The sequence below is a fragment of the Pan troglodytes genome, chromosome 1 (assembly GCF_028858775.2).
Source record: "Pan troglodytes isolate AG18354 chromosome 1, NHGRI_mPanTro3-v2.0_pri, whole genome shotgun sequence".
Lineage (NCBI taxonomy): Eukaryota > Metazoa > Chordata > Mammalia > Primates > Hominidae > Pan > Pan troglodytes.
In genome coordinates, this window is record NC_072398.2 from 230,181,749 (window position 1) to 230,201,730 (window position 19,982).

Sequence of the window (19,982 nt, forward strand, 5' to 3'; positions counted from 1 at the left end):
GGCTGCTGCCTTGCCATGAAGGGTAGAGGCACTACACGGAGCACATTGCATTGCAAATATGAAATATTCTGACTTTAAAAATCTTGCTAACACTTGACTCACAAAGATGTTGTTCTAAAGTAGGGGCAGATCCCTTCACCTGCTTGCTTTTAAGTTATTCAAATCTCTCTGAAAAGGATTTCCAAAACTCAGATTCTGAATAAAAGCCAATGGCAGATATGGGTCATCAGGAAGACTAGACATGAGGCCTCAGCAGAGCCTGTCTTAGTGGATTAGACGGGCGGGCTCTTGGAGTCAGCACAGCCAGAGCTTAGCCGTGACGTCGGCACCGGAGGAGAGGAGCCCAGGCCAGGGAAACCTGGTGGTGGGTGTTCTGGAAGGTCTGGGGGACTGAGGGAAGCGAAGAGAAAAGCAAAAGCAATTAAATGTGAGTAAGACTTTTAAAATTTACATTTATTCTTTAATTTTCAAAGGAAGCTGCATCAATATTACATTTAGTAGAAAAACGTGACTAATAGTTATAATAAAAATGCTATTCTATCTTTCTTTAAAGTGAGTATATTTTTCTTTTTTCTTTTCTTTTTTTTTTTTTTTTTTTTTGAGACAAGGTCTCACTCCATGTGCTCAGGCTAGAGTGTAGTGGAACAGTCATGGCTCACTGTAGCCTCAATTTCCCGGGCTCAGGTGGATTCTCCCACTTCAGCCTCCCAAGTAGCTGGGACTACAGGCGTGTGCCACTGCGCCAGCTAATTTTTGCATTTTTAGTAGAGACCAGGTTTTTGCCATGTTGTTGCCCAGCCTGGTCTTGAACTCCTGGGCTTAAGCCATCTGCCAGCCTCAGCCTCCCAAAGTGCTGGGACTACAGGCATGAGCCACCGCGCCCAGACCTATTTTAATTATAATAAAGCAGCTACAATTACTACATGTGACTGGGTGCGTGTAATCCCAGTACTTTGGGAGGCTGAGGCAGACAGATGACTTGAGGTCAGGAGTTCAAGACCAGCCTGGCCAACATGGCGAAACCCTGTCTCTACTAAAAATACAAAAATTAGCCAGGTGTGGTGGTGCATGCCTGTAATCCCAGCTACTTGGGAAGCTGAGGAAGGAGAATCGCTTGAACTTAGGAGGTGGAGGTTGCAGTGAGCCGAGATCGCGCCATTGCACTCCATCCAGCCTGGGCCTCAGAGCTAGACTCAGTCTCAAATAAAATAACTATATGCAAATTTATATTATTTTTGACTTAGTATATAGTAAGCGTTTTCCCAAATTATTACTGTCTTCCTTATTGTTCTTAGCGATATGTTACAGTTATTCCAGTAACTATTTAGAGACAGGATCTTGCTCTGTTGCCCAGATTGGAGTGCAGTGGTGCTATCATAGCTCACTGCAGCCTTGAACTCCTGGGCTCAAGCGATCCTCCCACCTCAGCCTCCCAAGTAGGTAGGACTACAGGCACGTTCCACCATACCCAGCGAATTGCATCAAGTAACTTTTTTTTTGAGATGGAGCCTCATTCTGTCACCCAGGCTGGAGTGCAGTGGCACGATCTCTGCTCACTGCAGCCTCCGCCTCCCAGGTTCAAGCCGTTCTCCCACCTAAGCCTCCCGAGTATGTGGGATTACAGGCACGCATCAACACACCTGGCTAATTTTTGTATTTTTTAGTAGAAACGGAGTTTCACCACGTTGGCCAGGCTGGTCTCGAACTCCTAACCTCAGGTGATCCACCTGCCTCAGCCTCTCAAAGTGCTGGGATTATAGGCTTGAGCCATTGCACCTGGCTGCATCAGGTAACTTTAAAAAGTTAACTTTAGGCTGGGTGTGGTGGCTCATGCAATAGATTAGAGTCTAGCGCTTTGGGAGGCCTTGGCAGGAGGATCACTTGAAGCCAAGAGTTTGAGACCAGCCCGGGCAACATAGCAAGGCCTCGTCTCTACCAAAAATTTCAAAAATAGCTGGGTGTGATGGGTGGAGTCTGCTTGTAGTCCTGGCTACTCTGGAGGCTAAGGTAGAAGGATGGCTTGAACTGCAGTGAGCTATGATCATGCCACTCACTCCACCCTGGGCAACAGTGTGAGACCCTCACAGAGATTTTTTTAAAAAAATGTAACATTAAGGCTGGGCGCGGTGGCTCACTCTTGTAATCCCAGCACTTTGGGAGGCCGAGGCGGGCGGATCACGAGGTCAGGAGATGGAGACCACGGTGAAACCCCGTCCCTACTAAAAATATAAAAAATTAGCTGGGCGTGGTGGCGGGCGCCTGTAGTCCCAGCTACTCGGAGAGGCTGAGGCAGGAGAGTGGCGTGAACCTGGGAGGTGGAGCTTGCAGTGAGCTGAGATCGCGCCACTGCACTCCAGCCTGGGCGACAGAGCGAGACTCCATCTCAAAAAAAAAAAAAATGTAATATTAACTTATTTTATTGAAACTGAAAAGTATAAAGAAAAAAATTTTTCTTTGTTCTAGGACCCCAGATTAGCCTCTGTTAACTTTGTATGCGTGTGTTGGTGTGTAGGGGGGTTAGTAAGCAAACTATATTTGAAGAATAATGAGAAGAATAAAAGCTGCTAACCTGTTTCTCTTTCTCCAAAAACAACGCCATAACATCTGATATGTCTAGAAAAAAGATGGCGGGCCGGGCGCAGTGGCTCACACCTGTAATCCCAGCACTTTGGGAGGCCGAGGTGGGCGGATCACCTGAGGTCAGGAGTTCAAGACCAGCCTGGCCAACATGATGAAACCCTGTCTCTACTAAAAATACAAAAAATTAGCCGGGTGTGGTGGCATGTGCCTGTAATCCCAGCTACTCAGGAGGCTGAGGCAAAAGAATCGCTTGAAATCGGGAGGCGGAGGTTGCCGTGAGCCAGCACTGTGCCACTGCACTCTAGTCTCAGCAACAAGAGCAAAACTCCATCTCAAAAAAAAAAGAAAAAAGATGGCTTGCCCTGGCATTGGCGTTTGTCCTTTTTGTACACACAAAAGCATCATGCTTTGTACACTGTTCGTTTTTGTTTCGTTCACTGTCTTCACGGTAAAGTGAACTAAGAGCCACTGAGAAGGCTGTTTATGGGAACCAGAAGGTTGTTTGCTTCCCTTAAGTTCACTCTTCCTGGCACCTGGTGCCCTTGCAGCCCATGGGGAATGTGATGGTCACGTTTTCTCGTCTCTCCTGCCTCATCCCATCAGCCAGTTCACTGCTGTGCCTGAACTCCTGCACAGGGTGTCTGGTGCGTGTCCACATAACAAAAAGATGGTACTGATCATTGAGTTTATCTCCAAAAATTTTTTTCAATTTGATTGTAGAAAATACATTTTTAGGCCGGGCATGATGGCTCATACCTGTAATCCCAGCATTTGGGAGGCCGAGGCGGGCGGATCACCTGAGGTCAGGAGTTCCTTACAGCCTGGCCAACGTGGTGAAACCCCGTCTCTACTAAAAATACAAAAACTAGCCAAGCGTGGTAGCATACGCCTGTAATTCCAGCTACTCGGGAGGCTGAGGCAAAAGAATCACTTGAACCTGGGAGGCAGAGGTTGCAGTGAGCAGAGATTGCATCATTGCACTGCAGCCTGGGCGATAAGAGTGAAACTCCATCTCAAAAAAGAAAAGAAAAGAAAATATATCTTTATCCTGGAGACTAGAGAATGTAATTTTTTTAAAAAAATTGAAATGCCTGACAATAGATTTTTCTTATCACTTCTATGTGTGGACTGAAGAGGGTCTGACCAGGAAATTTATTTTTATTGCTAACAAAAATTGTGTGTGTGTGTGTGTGTGTACACAGCGTGTTGCCATATTGCCCAGGCTGGTCGCAAACTGCTGGATTCAAGCAGTCCTCCCGACTTGACCTCCTAAAGTGTTGGGATTATAGCCCACCATGCCCAGCCAGGAATACGCCTTTTTAAAAAAAATTGACAAACGTAGGTTTTGAGTCTCTGAATTGAAACTCAAATGTTGGCACAGGAGAGTGCTATAATAATTTCTGCTATTAACTGTGAAAAAGAAGTCCGTCTGGTTTTTTTCTCTTTGCATGTGACTAAAGATGAAAGTTAGCAAGTTTTGGCATTACTACTTCTGAAATTTTGTGAGGTCACTAAGTTATATTGAGCTCATTTTAAAGATACTTAGATTTTTGGTAAATTTGTTTCTCTAGTCTCAAGCAATACAGCTGGGTGATTGTTGTGTACATGTTCTTGTATAATATGTGAAAAGAACATCTAATTAAAAGCAGTATGTAAGATTTCAGGAGTTATCCCACCTAATGATGGAATTTGGGCCTTTACACACCCACCCACCACCCTCCAGCCACAAGAAACATCTCTTTTTTTTTCGAGACAGAGTTTCGCTGTTGTTGCTCAGGCTGGAGTGCAATGGCAAGATCTCGGCTCACTGCAACCTCCACCTCCCAGGTTCAAGCGATTCTCCTGCCTCAGCCTCCCGAGTAGCTGGGGTTACAGGCACACACCACCACGCCTGGCTAATTTTTGTATTTTTAGTAGAGATGGGGTTTCTCCATGTTAACCACGCTGGTCTCAAACTCCTGACCTCAGGTGATCCGTTGTCCGCAACCTCCCAAAGTGCTGGGATTACAGGCGTCAGCCACCGCCCCCAGCCGGAACATCATTTTTGAAGCATCTCAGAACATGCGTTTCTCTTTCCCGAGATCCCAGGAGTTTGTTGTTTTTAGTCCCGTACTATAAAAATTAGCTTTACTTTTTAGTGTTGAAATGATCAGAAACTGTGTGTGTTAACTAAAACAGTTTAATTCGGGGTACTTCATAACATTAACTTGTTTTCTTCATGTTGATTTTGGAAGGATTAAAGTAGCTGTACAGACTAAGAACAATTCTCTATTATGCGTGCGGGGTGCTGGTGAAATAAAACTACCCCCAACTCTGTAAAATTGTGTGCATAATATAATTTGATCATGTGTGAAATACAAGTGAGTAGTGTCAGGGCATGCAGAAAGAATGCAAAGCACAAGGCATCCAGACAGCTTCCATCTGAGACACTGCTCATCTTGTCCTGGCACTCTTACTGCTTAACACATTAACGTCCACAAATCGCAGTCGCTAGGATTTATATGTGAAAACCAGGGAAAGAATTAACCAGCCTTATCCCTTAAGAATAAACTGCCCTTGAGGTGTGACCTTGTCCATACCTAATTCCAGTGATGCTCCATGTGTGCAGGGAGGCCTGAGGTATTTTTCCTTAGTGAAGCTTTCCTCATGATTAAAACATCCGTTTCAAATAATGCCTTTAGAAACAACTATTTGGTCAGAAATCTTTCTGACACCGTGTTGCTGTGCACCCTGCCTCCCCAGAGAGCAGCGGCAGCAGGATGCCTGGTCTGCGTGCTCGTGTTACGGGGCATGCCTTGCAGGCCTTTCTGGTTCTGTGGACCGTAGACATAAAGTATCTATACTGTAGGTCATTTGAATTCCTTTAGGCACATTAGGAAAGTTCAGACTGGAAACTATGACGGCTGAGCTTCTTAGGTCATCGGATAGTTTCCCACAGATGGGTTTTAATCTCAAGAAAATAACTGCTATCAGTTAGATTTTGATGTATATTGTATTAGCCTTTTGACTTTTACACAAAAGTTAAAATGGTAAAATTGATCCTCTGTGTAATTTATGTAGGAAATTGAAGTGCTTGCATAAGCCGTACTTGCATGTGAGAGCTAATTGTAAGGGATTAAAGACATGAGCAACTGTGTCCTCAGCTTTGTTATACTTGAGTCATACTTAACAGCCAAGATCTTCAGTCATACATTAACAGCCAAGATCTTGGTCAGAAATGCAGCCTCCATTTATGACATTGTCTTGGGAAAGTAAGTCTCTTGTTTAACAAGGTGATTTAGTTTTTACTTTGATTTCAGGAATATTGTCTAACGTGAGTAGGGCGAGAAGGCAGGGCGGCTTCTACTGAGCCTAATTTAGCCTGCACCTATAAGGATCAAGGTGTTGTTTCTGAGCCTGCTGGGATCCCAGGGCTCACTTGGGTGGGAGAGTGGGTTGTCCCTGAGCCAAAAAACTGCTGGACACACCCTGTGTGCTCAGGATTGCCGTGCGAGCATCCTGACAGCTTTTGACCGGTAGCGGTTCATGGTTACTGAGATGAGGTGGCTTTGAGATTCTTGGTTGCCAGGTTGCCACTCACCCCCGTTCCCTGAAGTAACTTCCCCTAGGTCTTCATGCGATAGCTATCCTAAGTGTCAGGTTTTATTTTTTTTATTTTGAGATGGAGTCTCGCTCTGTCACCCAGGCCGGAATGCAGTGGTGTGATTTTGGCTCAGTGCAACCTCTGCCTCCCAGGTTCAAATGATTCTTCTACCTCAGCCTCCCAAGTAGTTGGGATTACAGGCGTGTGCCACCATGCCCAGCTAATTTTTGTATTTTTAGTAGAGATCGGGTTTCACCATGTTAGCCAGGCTGGTCTTGAACTCCTGACCTGAAGTGATCCACCTGCCTTGGCCTCCCAAATTGTTGGGATTACAGGCATGAGCCACCACACCTGGCCTAAATGTCAGTCTTATGTTCTTGGATTTATAGGGAGACCTAGATTTTTTTTATGAAAAATGCTTAACAGATTTTTCTTTTTATAACCCACCAGCATATGTTGAGTAGTATTTTAGACATTGTAATATTATGCAAAGCCAATAAATAATCATAATTATATTTTATTTACCTGGCCCTACCTAGCCATTGTATAAGTTCTGATGAATGCTGAAGAAAAGTTCTCTGGTTTGTAATGAGAACATAGTTCTCAGACTTTCCTTTTTTTTTTTGAGACGGAGTATTGCTGTGAAGCCCGGGCTGGAGTGCACTGGCGCCATCTCGGCTCACTGCAAGCTCTGCCTCCCAGGTTCACGCCATTCTCCTGCCTCAGCCTCCCAAGTAGCTGGGACTACAGGCGCCTGCCACCATGCCTGGCTAATTTTTTTGTATTTTTAGTAGAGAAGGGGTTTGACCGTGTTAGCCAGGATGGTCTCGATCTCCTGACCTCGTGATCTGCCCGCCTCGGCCTCCCAAAGTGCTGGGATTACAGGCTTGAGCCACCACGCCTGCCTTAAACTTTCAATTTACTTTTCTCACCTGCTTCATTAAATTATCCAACAGTTGTTTATTGATTGTGCTTGTCTTTCTGTTTCAGATCTCACATTCTTGAAGGTGGCATTGAAGAGCACTAAGATCGGAAGATGAGTGAGCTTGACCAGTTACGGCAGGAGGCCGAGCAACTTAAGAACCAGATTCGAGTATGTAGTTGTGTGTGCTTGGTTTTATTAATCATTTGAGTTTCAAGTTAGATGTTACTTGTTTTAGGAAAAATGGTTTACAGGATGACTTGTTCTATGTTTTATATGAAATTGAATCTTAGTTGGCCCAGGATGTACTAATTATAGATCTAGATACTTAGCCTAGTACATTGTTTTCGGGATTTTGCTTTCTGTATACAATTTGTTATTTAAATATACACCAGATGTCTCTGTAGAATTTATAAGTGTCTTTTGCATTCTTTATCATAACCTTGAAAATTTGTGATACCCTGGGCCACTGATCAGACTGTGATATCTACCTCCCTCCCCTGAATATTGGGACTATTGACAGCAGAAAACTTGCTTAAAAGTAAGAGTATTAACAACAATTAAAAAAGTATTTCAGGTATATCTGATGTATTTTTTCCTAATTTTGAAAGATCTTCCCTAGCGGTGATGATTGGAATCTACAGCTTCTGATAGACTGCTAGATGGAGCAGATATATCTAAATCCAAGATAGAGGCCGGGTGTGGGGGGCTCATGCCTGGAATCCCAGCAGTTTGGGTGGCCGAGGCGGGTGGATCACCTGAGGTCAGGAGTTCGAGACCAGCCAGGGCAACATAGTGAAACCCCATCTCTACAAAAAATATAAAAATTAGCTGGGTGTGGTGGTGTGTGCCTGTATTCCCAGCTACTCAGGAGGCTAAGGTCAGAGAATCCCTTGAACCCGGGAGGCAGAGGATCCAGTGAGCCAAGATTGTGCCACTGCACTCCAACATGGGCGTCAGAGTGAGACCCTGAAAAATAAAAAAAAAATTGAAGATAAATTTATTTACCATGTGTAAATAAACTGCACTGTAAAAAGAATACCTTTCACAGAATTCTAAAACATTAAATTCCAGTCTGTGACTGATGTAGGATGTTAAATTGCAGAGTTCATAAACTTTTATTTGAGAGAGAGTTTCACTCTGTTGTGCCCAGGCTGGAGTGCAGTGGCGCGATCTCGTCTCACTGCAGCCTCTTTCATGCAATTCTCTTGCCTCATAACTTTCTGAAAAGGGAGGAGCAGTAGGTCTAAATGGAATTCATTCTGCTGCTCCTACTTTTGTGAAGCAGTACTTCTAGTAAATATTTTATAGAGAAACATTTAATGCAAGTATGTGTTTCCTTTCTGAAACTGCTGATGTGAAGAGTAAGAGAAAAAGAGGCAGACTTCTCAGGAAAAACCACATCTTCAGTATGTTTTTAGGTTTTGTCCATTTGATGTAAGAGCTTTCGCTTACTCTTGTTTGCTCTGTCAAGCTTTAGCTGTTCTTCAGAGTGTTGCTGTACAGGAAGCTGATGACATTCAGTACATACCTAAATAACAGTTTATAAGCTGGGTATGGTGGTGCGCACCTGTAGTCCGAGCTACCCAGGAGGATCACTTGAGCCCAGGAGGTTGAGGCTGTATAGTGAGCTGTGATTGCACCACTGCACTGCAGCCTAGGTGACAAAGTGACACCTTCTCAAAATACAGTAAAATAAAATAAACAACAGTTTATTTTTCTGACTCCAGTGCAAGGATGAAGCCTAGTATTTCCTTTTAAACGGCCAATTACATGTTTAGAAAGCCCACCAGGATTTGGAGAGAGAAACACCAACATAATTTTAGGCAACTTGTTCCTGAACTTGAGAAGAAATAATGGAATTCTCTGAGATTTACAGCCACAGAGAAAGCAACGCATCCTCTACTGTAAGAATTTTAAATCTCAACATTTAAAAGATCTTACATAGGTGAATAGGGAAGACTTAGATTTTTTTAATAGTTTGCTCTGATCAGACTTGTTTAACATGTCCCCTCCACCAAAATTAATCAAATGTGTTCTGAAATATTTAGTTTGATATAAAATTATTCTCTGAAATATCTATTTAAATAAAACCAAAAGGTATTCAAATTTTGCCTGACTTAATACTTAAGCTTCTGCTGTTCATTTTAAGTCAGCATGGTTTTTGGCAAGTAAAAAAGAAAAGCAAACTGTTGTTATTTAATAATAATCTAATTGGGTTTTTGGGGGGGTTCAGAACACTCTCAGCTCTTTACCACCTGCTTTTGAGACTATATTTCTTCTTATAGAAATCAGATTTTTTTTTTTTTTTTTTTTTTTTTTGGAGACAGTCTCGCCCTGTTCCCCAGGCTGGAGTGCAGTGGCGCGATCTCAGCTCACTGCAAGCTCCTCCTCCTGGGTTCACACCATTCTCCTGCCTCGGCCTCCTGAGGAGCTGGGACTATAGGCGCCCGCCACCACACCCGGCTAATTTTTTGTACTTTTAGTAGAGATGGGGTTTCACCGTGTTAGCCAGGATGGTCTCGATCTCCTGACCTCGTGATCCGCCCACCTCGGCCTCCCAAAGTGCGGGGATTACAGGCATGAGCCACCACGCCCGGCCTAGAAATCAGAATTTTAAAGTTTACCCTGAAAATGTCTTAAATAGTAGTGTGATTTGGCATATTTGAAGAAATTTTGTTTTTCTGACAGCTATAAGTTGTTCACAAATAGTGGACTTGGATCTATTCATAGCAGATGGAAAGAGCTTGTATGGCACAGGTGAAAGACACCCAAATTTAAAAAATTAAGGCCAAAAGGAACTGTTGCACCTCCTCCCGAGGTTTGGACCCTGTCACGTTGTGAATTCCCCAGGGCCTTCTTGCACAGGGGGCTCCCTCTTGGGCTGGCACAAATGTCACGTGACATTCCCCACATGCTCTTGTTGCCACATAAAAAAATGTAAAAAGAGGTCGAGCGTGGTGGCTGACGCCTGTAATCCCAGCACTTTGGGAGGCTGAGGCATGTGGATCACAAGGTCAGGAGATCGATACCATCCTGGCTAACACGGTGAAACCCCGTCTCTACTAAAAGAAAAAAAAATACAAAAAAAATTAGCCAGGTGTCGTGGTGGTGGGCGCCTGTAGTCCCAACTACTTGGGAGGCTGAGGCAGGGAATGGCGTGAACCTGGGAGGTGGAGCTTGCAGTGAGGCGAGAGCGCGCCACTGCACACTCCAGCCTGGGAGACAGAGCGAGACTCCGTCTCAAAAAAAAAAAAAAAAAAAAAAGTAAAAAGAGAGACGGCCAGGCACCGTGGCTCATGCCGTTAATCCCAGTACTTTGGGACACCAAGGCAGGAGGATTGCATGAGCCCAAAAGCTTGAGACCAGCCTTTGTAAGGTAGGAAGGCCCTGTCTCTTGAAAAAGAATGAAAAGAAACGGGTGGAATTAACCCTAACAAGGTTTTTTTCATTTTTTTGTTTGTGTGTTTTGAGACAGGGTCTCTGTCAGTCATCCAAGCTGGAGAGCAGTGGTGCGATCACAGCTCACTGCAGCCTCCCGAGTAGCTGGAACTACAGGAGCATGCTGCCACACCTGGCTGGTTTTTTTCATTTTTGTAGAGACAGAGTCCACCATGTTGCCCCAGCTGGTCTTGAACTCCTGGGGCTCAAGGGATCTTCCAGCCTCAGCCTCCCAAAGTGCTGGCAGGTGTGAACCACCATGCCTGGCCCAACAAATTTTATCTAAGGCAGTATATCTAAAATATTATTTATTATGCAATGTGTAATTAATATATTTTAATTGAGATATTTGACACCGTTTTTGTCCCAAGTCTCCTGGTTCCGTTTGCTGTGCGCAGCAGCCACAGGCAGGTCATGGCCCCCGCAGTGGGTCGTTCACTAGGAGAGGCGCCTAGCTGCTTTGTCTCCGAAGTACCAGGAACCACGCTGTGTTAGTTCCTTTGCACGAGACAGGGACAGCAAAAGCTGTTGAAGTTCTTTTACCCCAAATGGGAAAGGAAGACTTATTTTTAAAATGTAGAACATTTTTTCCTGATTGCCCAAGGAATACATGCTTGTTAAAGAATGCAGAGCATAGTGAATCAAACAAGAAATTGTAGATGATTCTAAAAGGGGCTGTTTTCTTTCTTAGATTTGTTTTTCAGCCAAAAGACCCTTAAAGGATCTTGCATGCTCCTTTTGATTATTATTGAGGAAACACAGGCTCTCAAAGGGATTCTGATTAAAACATGGTGTGCCTTAAAATACACAGAGTAGCTGATGGAGTAAGGAAAGCTCCACAGGATGCACAGGCGCAGATGTGTTCTGGAGCGGCATGCCAGCCAGTGCAAGGGAGCAGGGTCCATTCGTGCAAGAGGCAGCTGCAGTGGATGCCCGGTCCAAAACGTTCAGCGACTCCATGCTGAGCAGGGCCCAGGCTTTAATTTAGGATGAAACCCCAAAGTAAGTGTGTTACTGTGTCATTTGACAAATCCAAAAAGAATGAGAAATCAACTGATGAGTGGCTTGGATATGTTCATCTCTGGTTTAAGTGGACATCATAATATGTATCTACAGGAGTCCATTAAACTGGAAATTAATCTGAAAGAACTTGAAGACTTTTTCTTCTTTGTTAAGCAGTTATAGAGCTTGTTTCCATTAAAAGACTTCTTCCTACAGTTTTAAAAGTTGAAGGTGTCTGTTCTGCAAAGTGCTGCACTCAGTTAAATAAGCTGGTTATTGGCTAAAATAAAGATTGAATTGAAGTTATCTGTGTGTTGTTTTTACAGTAGTTTTTCCTTCGGTTTAACAGTAGTATCACCACAGTCTGTTACACTGTACCTTAAGAAACTCATTTTAGTCATTGGACACTAACCGGGGGAAGTTGCTTAAATCTCATGTTTTATTTTCTCCATTTTAAATTTTCTTATGATGTTTTAAAATCAAAGGCTGTAACATCAACAAGAATAGTATTTCAAAAACAAATATTAAACTCAGTACTTGCCAGTAAAATTCTTTGACAAAAAGACTTCTGCTGCTCTAAGTGTTCTTCATCCCCCTTACTCCAAATGTTACTGCTTGCATAGAAATACTCGATTTTTTTGTGTGTGTCTTAATTATAAGCAGAATGACCAATAAAGAGCTTAACTAAAGATGAATTTGGAATGTATAAATTTGGTATATTTATAATAATCTCAGTATATTTCCTTTTTTTTTTTTTTTTTTTTTTAAAACAGAGTCTCGCTCTGTCGCCCGGGCTGGAGTACAGTGGTGTGATCTCAGCTCACTGCAACCTCTGCCTCCCGGGTTCAAGCGATTCTCCTGCCTCAGCCTCCCGGAATAGTTACGATTACAGGTGCCAGCCACCATGCCTGGTTAATTTTTGTGTTTTTAGTAGGGATGGGGTTTCACCATGTTGGCCAGGCTTGTCTTGAACTCCTGACCTCAGGTGATCCACCCACCTCAGCCGCCTAAGGTGTTGGGATTACAGGCATGAGCCACTGCGCCTGACCAATATATTTCCGTATTATCAGTTTATAATATTCCCACAAGCTTCCTAAAGTAGAAATCATTTGCAGTGAGCAGTTTGCCCCAAAAGCCTGAACCGCTGGGAACTCGTCCTCCACCTCCCCCATGTGGGGCACTTGGACACACGCCTGTAAGGGCTGCACATGCCATTTGCCATTTTGAAAGTAGATGGTCAGATGACAGCATATAAACACATTTTTCTTACTAGAAAGTGTCAGCTGGGCGTGGTAGCTCTCCCCTATAATCCCAACACTTTGGGAGGCCAAGGGGGAAGGATCATTTGAGCCCAGGAGTTCAAGACCAGCCACAGGCAACATGACGAGATCCCCATCTCTACAAAAAAAAAAAAAAAAATTAGCCGGGCATAGTAATGCATGCTTGTAGTCCCAGCTATTCAGGAGGCTGACGTGGGAGGGTCACCTGAGCCCAGGAGGTCGAGGCTGCAGTGAGCTGTGATGACATCACTGCACTCCAGGCTGGGCAACAGAGCCAGATCCTGTCATAAAAATAAATAAATACATAGTTTAAAAAAAAAAGAGGCCGGGCGGGGTGGCTCACGCCTGTAATCCCAGCACTTTGGGAGGCTGAGATGAGCGGATCACCTGAGGTCAGGAGTTCTAGACCAGCCTGGCCAATATGGTGAAACCTCATCTCTACTAAAAATACTAAATTAGCCGGTGTGGTGGCACACGCCTGTGGTCCCAGCTACTCAAGAGGCTGAGACGGGAAGAATCACTTGAACCTGGGAGGCGGAGGCTGCGGTGAGCTGAGATCGCGACACAGCACTCCCGCCTGGGCAAGACAGAGCGAGACTCTGTCTCCAAAAAAAAAAAAAAAAAATGTGATTTAAAAAAAAATTATACCAACACTCAAATTTTAAACCTGTTAGCCATTGTCTTAGTTTCCTTCATGTTACGCACCTTTCTATTTCTAAACGCACGTTCTCTTTTGAGATTTCCAGGTCTATTTTCTAGTAACTTTGATCCCTTAGTAATGAAGACACTTGAGTTAGCATTGGTGGATCCCCTCACAGTGCCTACCTGCAGCCGCAGGTCATTTGTAGATGAGCAACGAGAACAGCCAAGAGGCTCATGTACATCTGATTGTCCGGCTCCAGGTCCCTTGCTCGTTTTCCATAGAATTTATTTATTTTTCTTTGTTTTCCTTTATTTTATTTTATTATTATTTTTGTTTTTTTTTTGAGATGGAGTCTTGCTCTGTTTCCCAGACTGGAGTGCAGTGGCGCGGTCTCAGCTCCCTGCAACCTCCGCCTCCCGGGTTCAAGTGATTCTCCTGCCTCAGCCTCCTGAGTAGCTGGGATTACAGGCGTGTGCCACCACACCCAGCTATTTTTTGTATTTTTAGTAGAGATGGGGTTTCACCACGTTGGCCAGGCTGGTCTCGAACTCCTGACCTCAGGTGATCCACCCACCTCGGCCTCCCAAAGTGCTGGGATTATAGGTGTGAGCCACCGCACCCAGCCTATTTTCCTTAAATTTTTAATTTTTATTTTTAGTAGAGACAAGGTCTCACTTTGTTGCCCAGGCTGGTCTTGAACTCATGGGCTCAAGAGATCCTCCTGCCTCAGCTTCCCAAAGTGCTAGGATTACAGACGTGAGACCGCGCCCTCCATAGAATTTAGAATTAATGATTGTTTCTCTTGAAAACAAAGTACTTAGTTAATGCAATCTGAAGAAAAGTTTTTTTGGGCTGGGTATCTGGTCCTTTTTAGACTTTTTTTTTTTTTTTTTAAATAGACCTTTTCTTTGGGCCACAGCCTTCCTGACCCTAGACGGGCTTTGTAAAAAGAGCAAGAGGCGTGTGTGCCAGCCTGTGCAGCAGTGAGGGCAGCAGTGAGGGCACAGGCAGCACCAGGGTCCCGGGTGTGTGGGTGCTGCCCCAGCTTGCAGTGTGGTCTCCTCGGTGCTGGCCACAGCTGTGGGTCCCCAGGAGTATTGTGCTGCAGGTCTTAGACAGATTTGGGTACTACTGGTTCTCTGTTCAGCGTGGCCTGGACAGTCCACAGATGGCAGTAGACCATGGGGTGTTGAGATGCAAGGAGACGCTGCCGTTCTTTCACATTCTGCTTTCGCTCCTGACAGCTTAGGAAAGCTCTCTTTGAAACTTTGGTATGTGTGGACCTAAGATTGAATGTATCTGAAAGGTTGCTAATTTCTCACTGTCCTTGCTTCCCAGGACGCCAGGAAAGCATGTGCAGATGCAACTCTCTCTCAGGTAAGAGCCCACTGAGTCACGCAGAGCCATCTGCCTGTGAGGAGGCTAGCACGGCACCCACACCTGGAGCCTCGGGAGGGCTCTGCTTGCATTCTCTGTTGCGCAGTGAGGATGCCAAGCCACTGCTTTGATTAAGAAGTCATTCTGATGGTAGGCATAGGAAATAGAGGGGCTTATTGAGATAAAAATGAGATATCTCAAGCCTTGAATAATCATCTACCTGTTACAGAGGGTAATAGTTGTAAAATATTGTTATTGTCTTAAAATAAGATATTTTGAAGCTCCTCTCCTCAACAGAATCTGCCTCAGAACTTCTATTTCTAATATCCAATTTGATAATACCTCAAAAAGTTAAACATAGAATTATTGTATGACTCAGCAGTTCTGCCATTAAATATATGCCCAACAGGATTGAACACTGCTTTTCAAACACACACATGTACATAGCAGCACCATTCACAATAGCCAAAATGTAGAAACAACCAAAATGTGCATAAATGAATGAGTGGAGAAACAAATTGTGGTGTCTCTGTGCCCTGGAGTATTATCAGCCATTAAATGGACCTCAGTACAGTCAGAGGCTGCAACGTGGATAAGCCCCATAAATATTACGATAGTGAGAGAAGCCAAACAAATGGCTATGTATTGTTTAGTTCTATTTATATGAAATATCTAGAATAGTAACATTCACTGAGACAGAGTGGACTAGTGGCCAGCAGGGGTGTTAGGGGAGAGAGGGAGAGGAAGTGAACAGGGAGTGACTGCTGAATCAATGTCTGGTCTCCTTTTGGAAGATGGTTTGGAACTAGATGGTGGCAGTGGTTTTACAACAATGAGTGTACTAAATGCCACTGAACTGTAGACTTCAAAGTGATTAATTGGATGTTACGTGAACTTCACCTTATTGAAAAAATGAAGTGCATCCCAGCACTTTGGGAGGCCGAGGCAGGTGGATCACTTGAGGTCAGGAGTTCGAGACCAGCCTAACCAACATGGTGAAACCCTGTCTCTACTAAAATACAAAAATTAGCCAGGCATGGTGGCACACACCTGTAATCCCAGCTACTCGGGGCTGAGGCAGGAGAATTGCTTGGACCCGGGAGGCAGAGGTTGCAGTGAGCAGAGATCGCACCACCGCACTCCAGCCTGGGAGACAGAGCGAGACTCCATCTCAAAAAAAAAAAAAAAAAAAAAGATAATAAAAATAAAGTCCAAATAATTGGACAGAAATGTGAAAGAAAAACTATATTCCTACTTCTACTGAAGATGATTAAGTTTTTTACATTGTCTAAATGCTTTAGGGGATGCACTTTAATTGAGGTTAAATTGTAAGTTAAAGAAAAAAAAATTAGGCTACACAGAATTACCTGAATTTCAATTCTGAGAAGCACTTTGGACTGTCCGTTTTTAAAACCCACTATTGTAATCCACTTACTCCGTTTGCCAACCTAAACTCATTAACATCAGTGTCTATATGTAGGATGGGCTCAGCAGGTGTGTGTACAGCTGGTGCTCCAAGTGATGGTCGTGCAGAAGCAGGTGTCATGCAGGCCCACACATAGCCTGACATAGGAACCAGCTATTAAATTGTGGTGTGGGACATCTGTGTGGTGTCATAAGAAGAGTTGCGAGATCTCAAAGAACTCAGAGACCTAGGAGGAGATGGTCCTGGATGGACAGGGAGAGGAGGAAGGAGGCAGGAAGGGAACAGCAAGTGCTTCAAGGCTGGCCATGTTCGTGTGCGTGCATTGGAGGGCAGGGCACACAGGTTCCTGATGACCAGCCAGACTGAGACTTGGTAAGAGGTACGGAAGGGGTTCAGTGCAGAATGCCACAGTGGAAGCCACTGGAGAACTGTGGGAAGGGCTGGGAAGAGGTAGGCACAGTGGGCGAGCCAACAGCCTTGACAAGGATGGGAGATGAGGAGAATCGTTTAATCACAGATGTTGATTTACAGAAATGTTTTTATTTTCAAGATCACAAACAACATCGACCCAGTGGGAAGAATCCAAATGCGCACGAGGAGGACACTGCGGGGGCACCTGGCCAAGATCTACGCCATGCACTGGGGCACAGACTCCAGGTAGGCGTGGGCATGAGCAGGATGCTGCTTGATACATTCAGGGGCTGCTCTGTTGTCCTAGGGGAAAAGTACCTGAACCCATTTGCTGTGCTGTGCAGTGAAGACATTAGGAAGTTGAATCAGAACTCTGGGCACGCAAGGTGCAGCGTTCACAGGTGCATATTCCCTGTCCAGTTTTCCACTTACCTGGGCTGAAAGAACACTGCCATTTCTTCACTGTCTGAATCACATTAATACAAGTTCTGGTTTTTCTTTCTCCCTTCTCCTGTCTCTTTCAGTTTCTAGGCCTCTGTCTTCCCAGTTCTACTGCATCCTACTTATGTGAACTTGGGGAAGTTACCTCTCTGTGCCTGTTTCTCAGGGCTGGTTGGCCCTCACCCTCTTGTGATTTCAGTGCCCTGGCTCAGGAAATCACAGAACCTGCCCCGAGGATCCTGAGGGCTTAAGTGTATTGAGCCTTAGAACAGCATTGTGCTGTGTGTGCTTTGCTGCGGCAGACACACGGGAATGCGCTGTGAGCTGCTCTCACCATTCTCTCATCTGGCCTGTCTGCCCTGCCTTCCTTTGGTTTACCATCCCAAGAGATAATTCCCTTCATGGGCTCCTATTTTTTCTTTTCTTTTCTCTTTTTTTTTTTTTTTTTTTAAAGACGGAGTCTCACTCTGTCACCCAGGCTGGAGTGCAGTGGCGCAATCTCGGCTCACTGCAAGCTCCGCCTCCCGGGTTCACGCCATTCTCCTGCCTCACCCTCCCGAGTAGCTGGGACTACAGGCGCCTGCCACCACGCCGGCTAATTTTTTTTGTATTTTTAGTAGAGATGGGGTTTCACCATGTTAGCCAGGATGGTCTGGATCTCCTGACTTCATGATCCACCCGCCTCGGCCTCCCAAAGTGATGGGGTTACAGGCGTGAGCCACTACGCCCGGCCTCTTTTTTTTTTTTTTGAGGCAGGGTCTCACTCTGTCAGTCATGCTGGAGTGCAGTGGTGTGATCATATCTCACTGCAGCCTCGACCTCCTAGGCTCCAGCAAGCCTTCCTACTCAGCCTCCCAAGTGGCATAGGCCACAGGCATGTGCCACCATGCCTGGCTAATATTTTTTGGTTTTTTACAGAGACAGGGTCTCCCTTTGTTGCTGACACTGGTCTCAAACTCCTGGCCCCTAAGTGATCCTTCCACCTCAGCCTCCCAAAGTGCTGAGATTATAGGTGTGAGCCACCACCACTTCTAGCCTATTTCTTGTACTTTAAATTATACCCCTTTCTTCTCCACCAGGCATCTCCCTTCCGTGACCCCACACTCTGATTTAGAGGCTATTACAAAGTCTTATTTGGTGCCTGTTCTATCTAAATAATTTAATAAAGTACTGTTTGATTTGTGTAACTGTGACATGCTCGTTGAAGCACCTGACATAACAATTTTTAACATGCCCTTCTTTGAGTAGTATTTCTTTGTATTCCGTTGTTAGCGTGGAATTTTCTGCTAGGCTTTTTCTTTGTTCGTGAAATTGTCCGCTTTAGAGCACAAACAGCTAGAGAACAAAAGATTCTATCTTTAGTTTGTTCTATATAGTATCCCATACAATTCCCCATGCAAATGAGAGCTCGCATGATGGTTCCAATGACAGCAGGAGTCAGAAAGAATAAAAGTGGGAAGGGGGAGGGTGGGGAAGTGGGGAGATGATATTCTGAGGGTACAGAGTTTTAGTTAGGAATAAATTTTAGAAATGTGCCACACAGCACGGAGACTAGTTCATAATAACGTGTGTTTCAAAATTGTTAGTAAAGTAGACTAAGTGTTCCCACCACAGAGCAAATGGGAAGTGATGGGTATGTTGATTAGCTTGATTGATTTATTTCACAATGTGGATATATATCAGAATATCACATTGTACTCCATAAATATACATATAATTACTTGTCAAAAATTCGTTTAAATATTCAAAATAAATAAGTAACCAGGCACATTGGCTCATGCCTCTCATCCCAGCACTTTGGGAGGCCAAGGCAGGCGAATGGCTTGAGCCCAGGAGTTCAAGATCAGCCTAGGTCACATGGCGAGACCCCTTCTCTACAAAAAGTACAAAAATAAGTTGGTTGTTGTGGTGCGCACCTGGAGTCCCAGCTACTTAGGAGGCCGAGGTGGGAGGATCACTTGAACCCAGGAGTCAGGGAAGCAGAGCTTGCAGTGATTCGAGATCACCCCACTGCGTTTCAGCCTGCACGACAGAGTGAGACCCTGTCTCTAAATAAATAAGTAAATAAGAATATACTTTGTGAATTCAAAGTTATTCCTTTAAAAAATTAAAAAGAATTTTTTAAAAAATGTTCTGGCTGGATGCAGTGGCGCACACCTGTAATCCCAGCACTTTGGGAGGCTGAGGTGGGCGGATCACTTGAGGTCAGGAGTTCGAAACCAGCCTCCTGGCCAACATGGCGAAACACCATCTCTGCTAAAAATTTAAAAATTAGCTGGGCATGGTAGCTGTAGTCCCAGCTACTTGGAAGGCTGAGGCACGTGGAGGTTACAGTGAGCCGAAATTGCACCACTGGGTGACAGAGTGACACTGACTCAAAAAAAAAAAAAAGAAAAAATGTTGTTACTAGTCTATCTGTGTTAGAATTTATTGTCAAAAGTAGATGGAAAACAAAACAGTATGTTACCTCTGGGGCCTTTCCTCCATGTGTGGGAACACTGATGTGCAGATTAGGCAGGTTAGTGGAGTAGACAGTGCTGTTGCTGGGCAGTGTTCAGGTACTCAGAGCACTGCACTGCCAAGTAATATGTCTCCTTCACCAGCTGGGCTCTGGGCTGGGTAGTCTGGAAGGGATGAGAGTGACCTGCAGACAGGTGTGTTCAGGGACCAAAGAGATGGGTGTGTGAACTGAGCAGTGGAGGTGGGGCTGGGGGCTCAGGGTGGGTGGGGTGGGCGCCAGATCCTCGCATGGGAGGCTTTATGTTCCGTCTGTCTCAAACACACTTTGTGCCTTGAAAGCCCCAGGATTAGAAGGAAGAAAAGCAAGGGCTGACAAAACAAGACCAAGTTCAGAGTCATGGCCACCCTGTGAGCAA

At 44.7% G+C, this 19,982-nt stretch overlaps 1 protein-coding gene across 7 annotated transcripts in view; it reads left to right on the forward strand.

The window, feature by feature from the left end:
* Positions 1 to 19,982, forward strand: part of GNB1 (G protein subunit beta 1) — a 106,552-nt gene that overhangs the window by 59,122 nt on the left and 27,448 nt on the right. For 6 of the 7 annotated variants that reach the window (XM_063787472.1, XM_063787454.1, XM_016952429.4 and 3 more), the window contains 3 exons: positions 7,154 to 7,256; positions 14,790 to 14,828; positions 16,805 to 16,911. In XM_063787472.1, coding sequence (XP_063643542.1) covers positions 7,200 to 7,256; positions 14,790 to 14,828; positions 16,805 to 16,911 — 203 coding nt within the window. In that variant the 5' untranslated portion in view covers positions 7,154 to 7,199. Of the gene's footprint in view, positions 1 to 181; positions 428 to 7,153; positions 7,257 to 14,789; positions 14,829 to 16,804; positions 16,912 to 19,982 lie in introns of those variants that run through there. The other variant, XM_016952434.3, reaches the window with a different exon arrangement.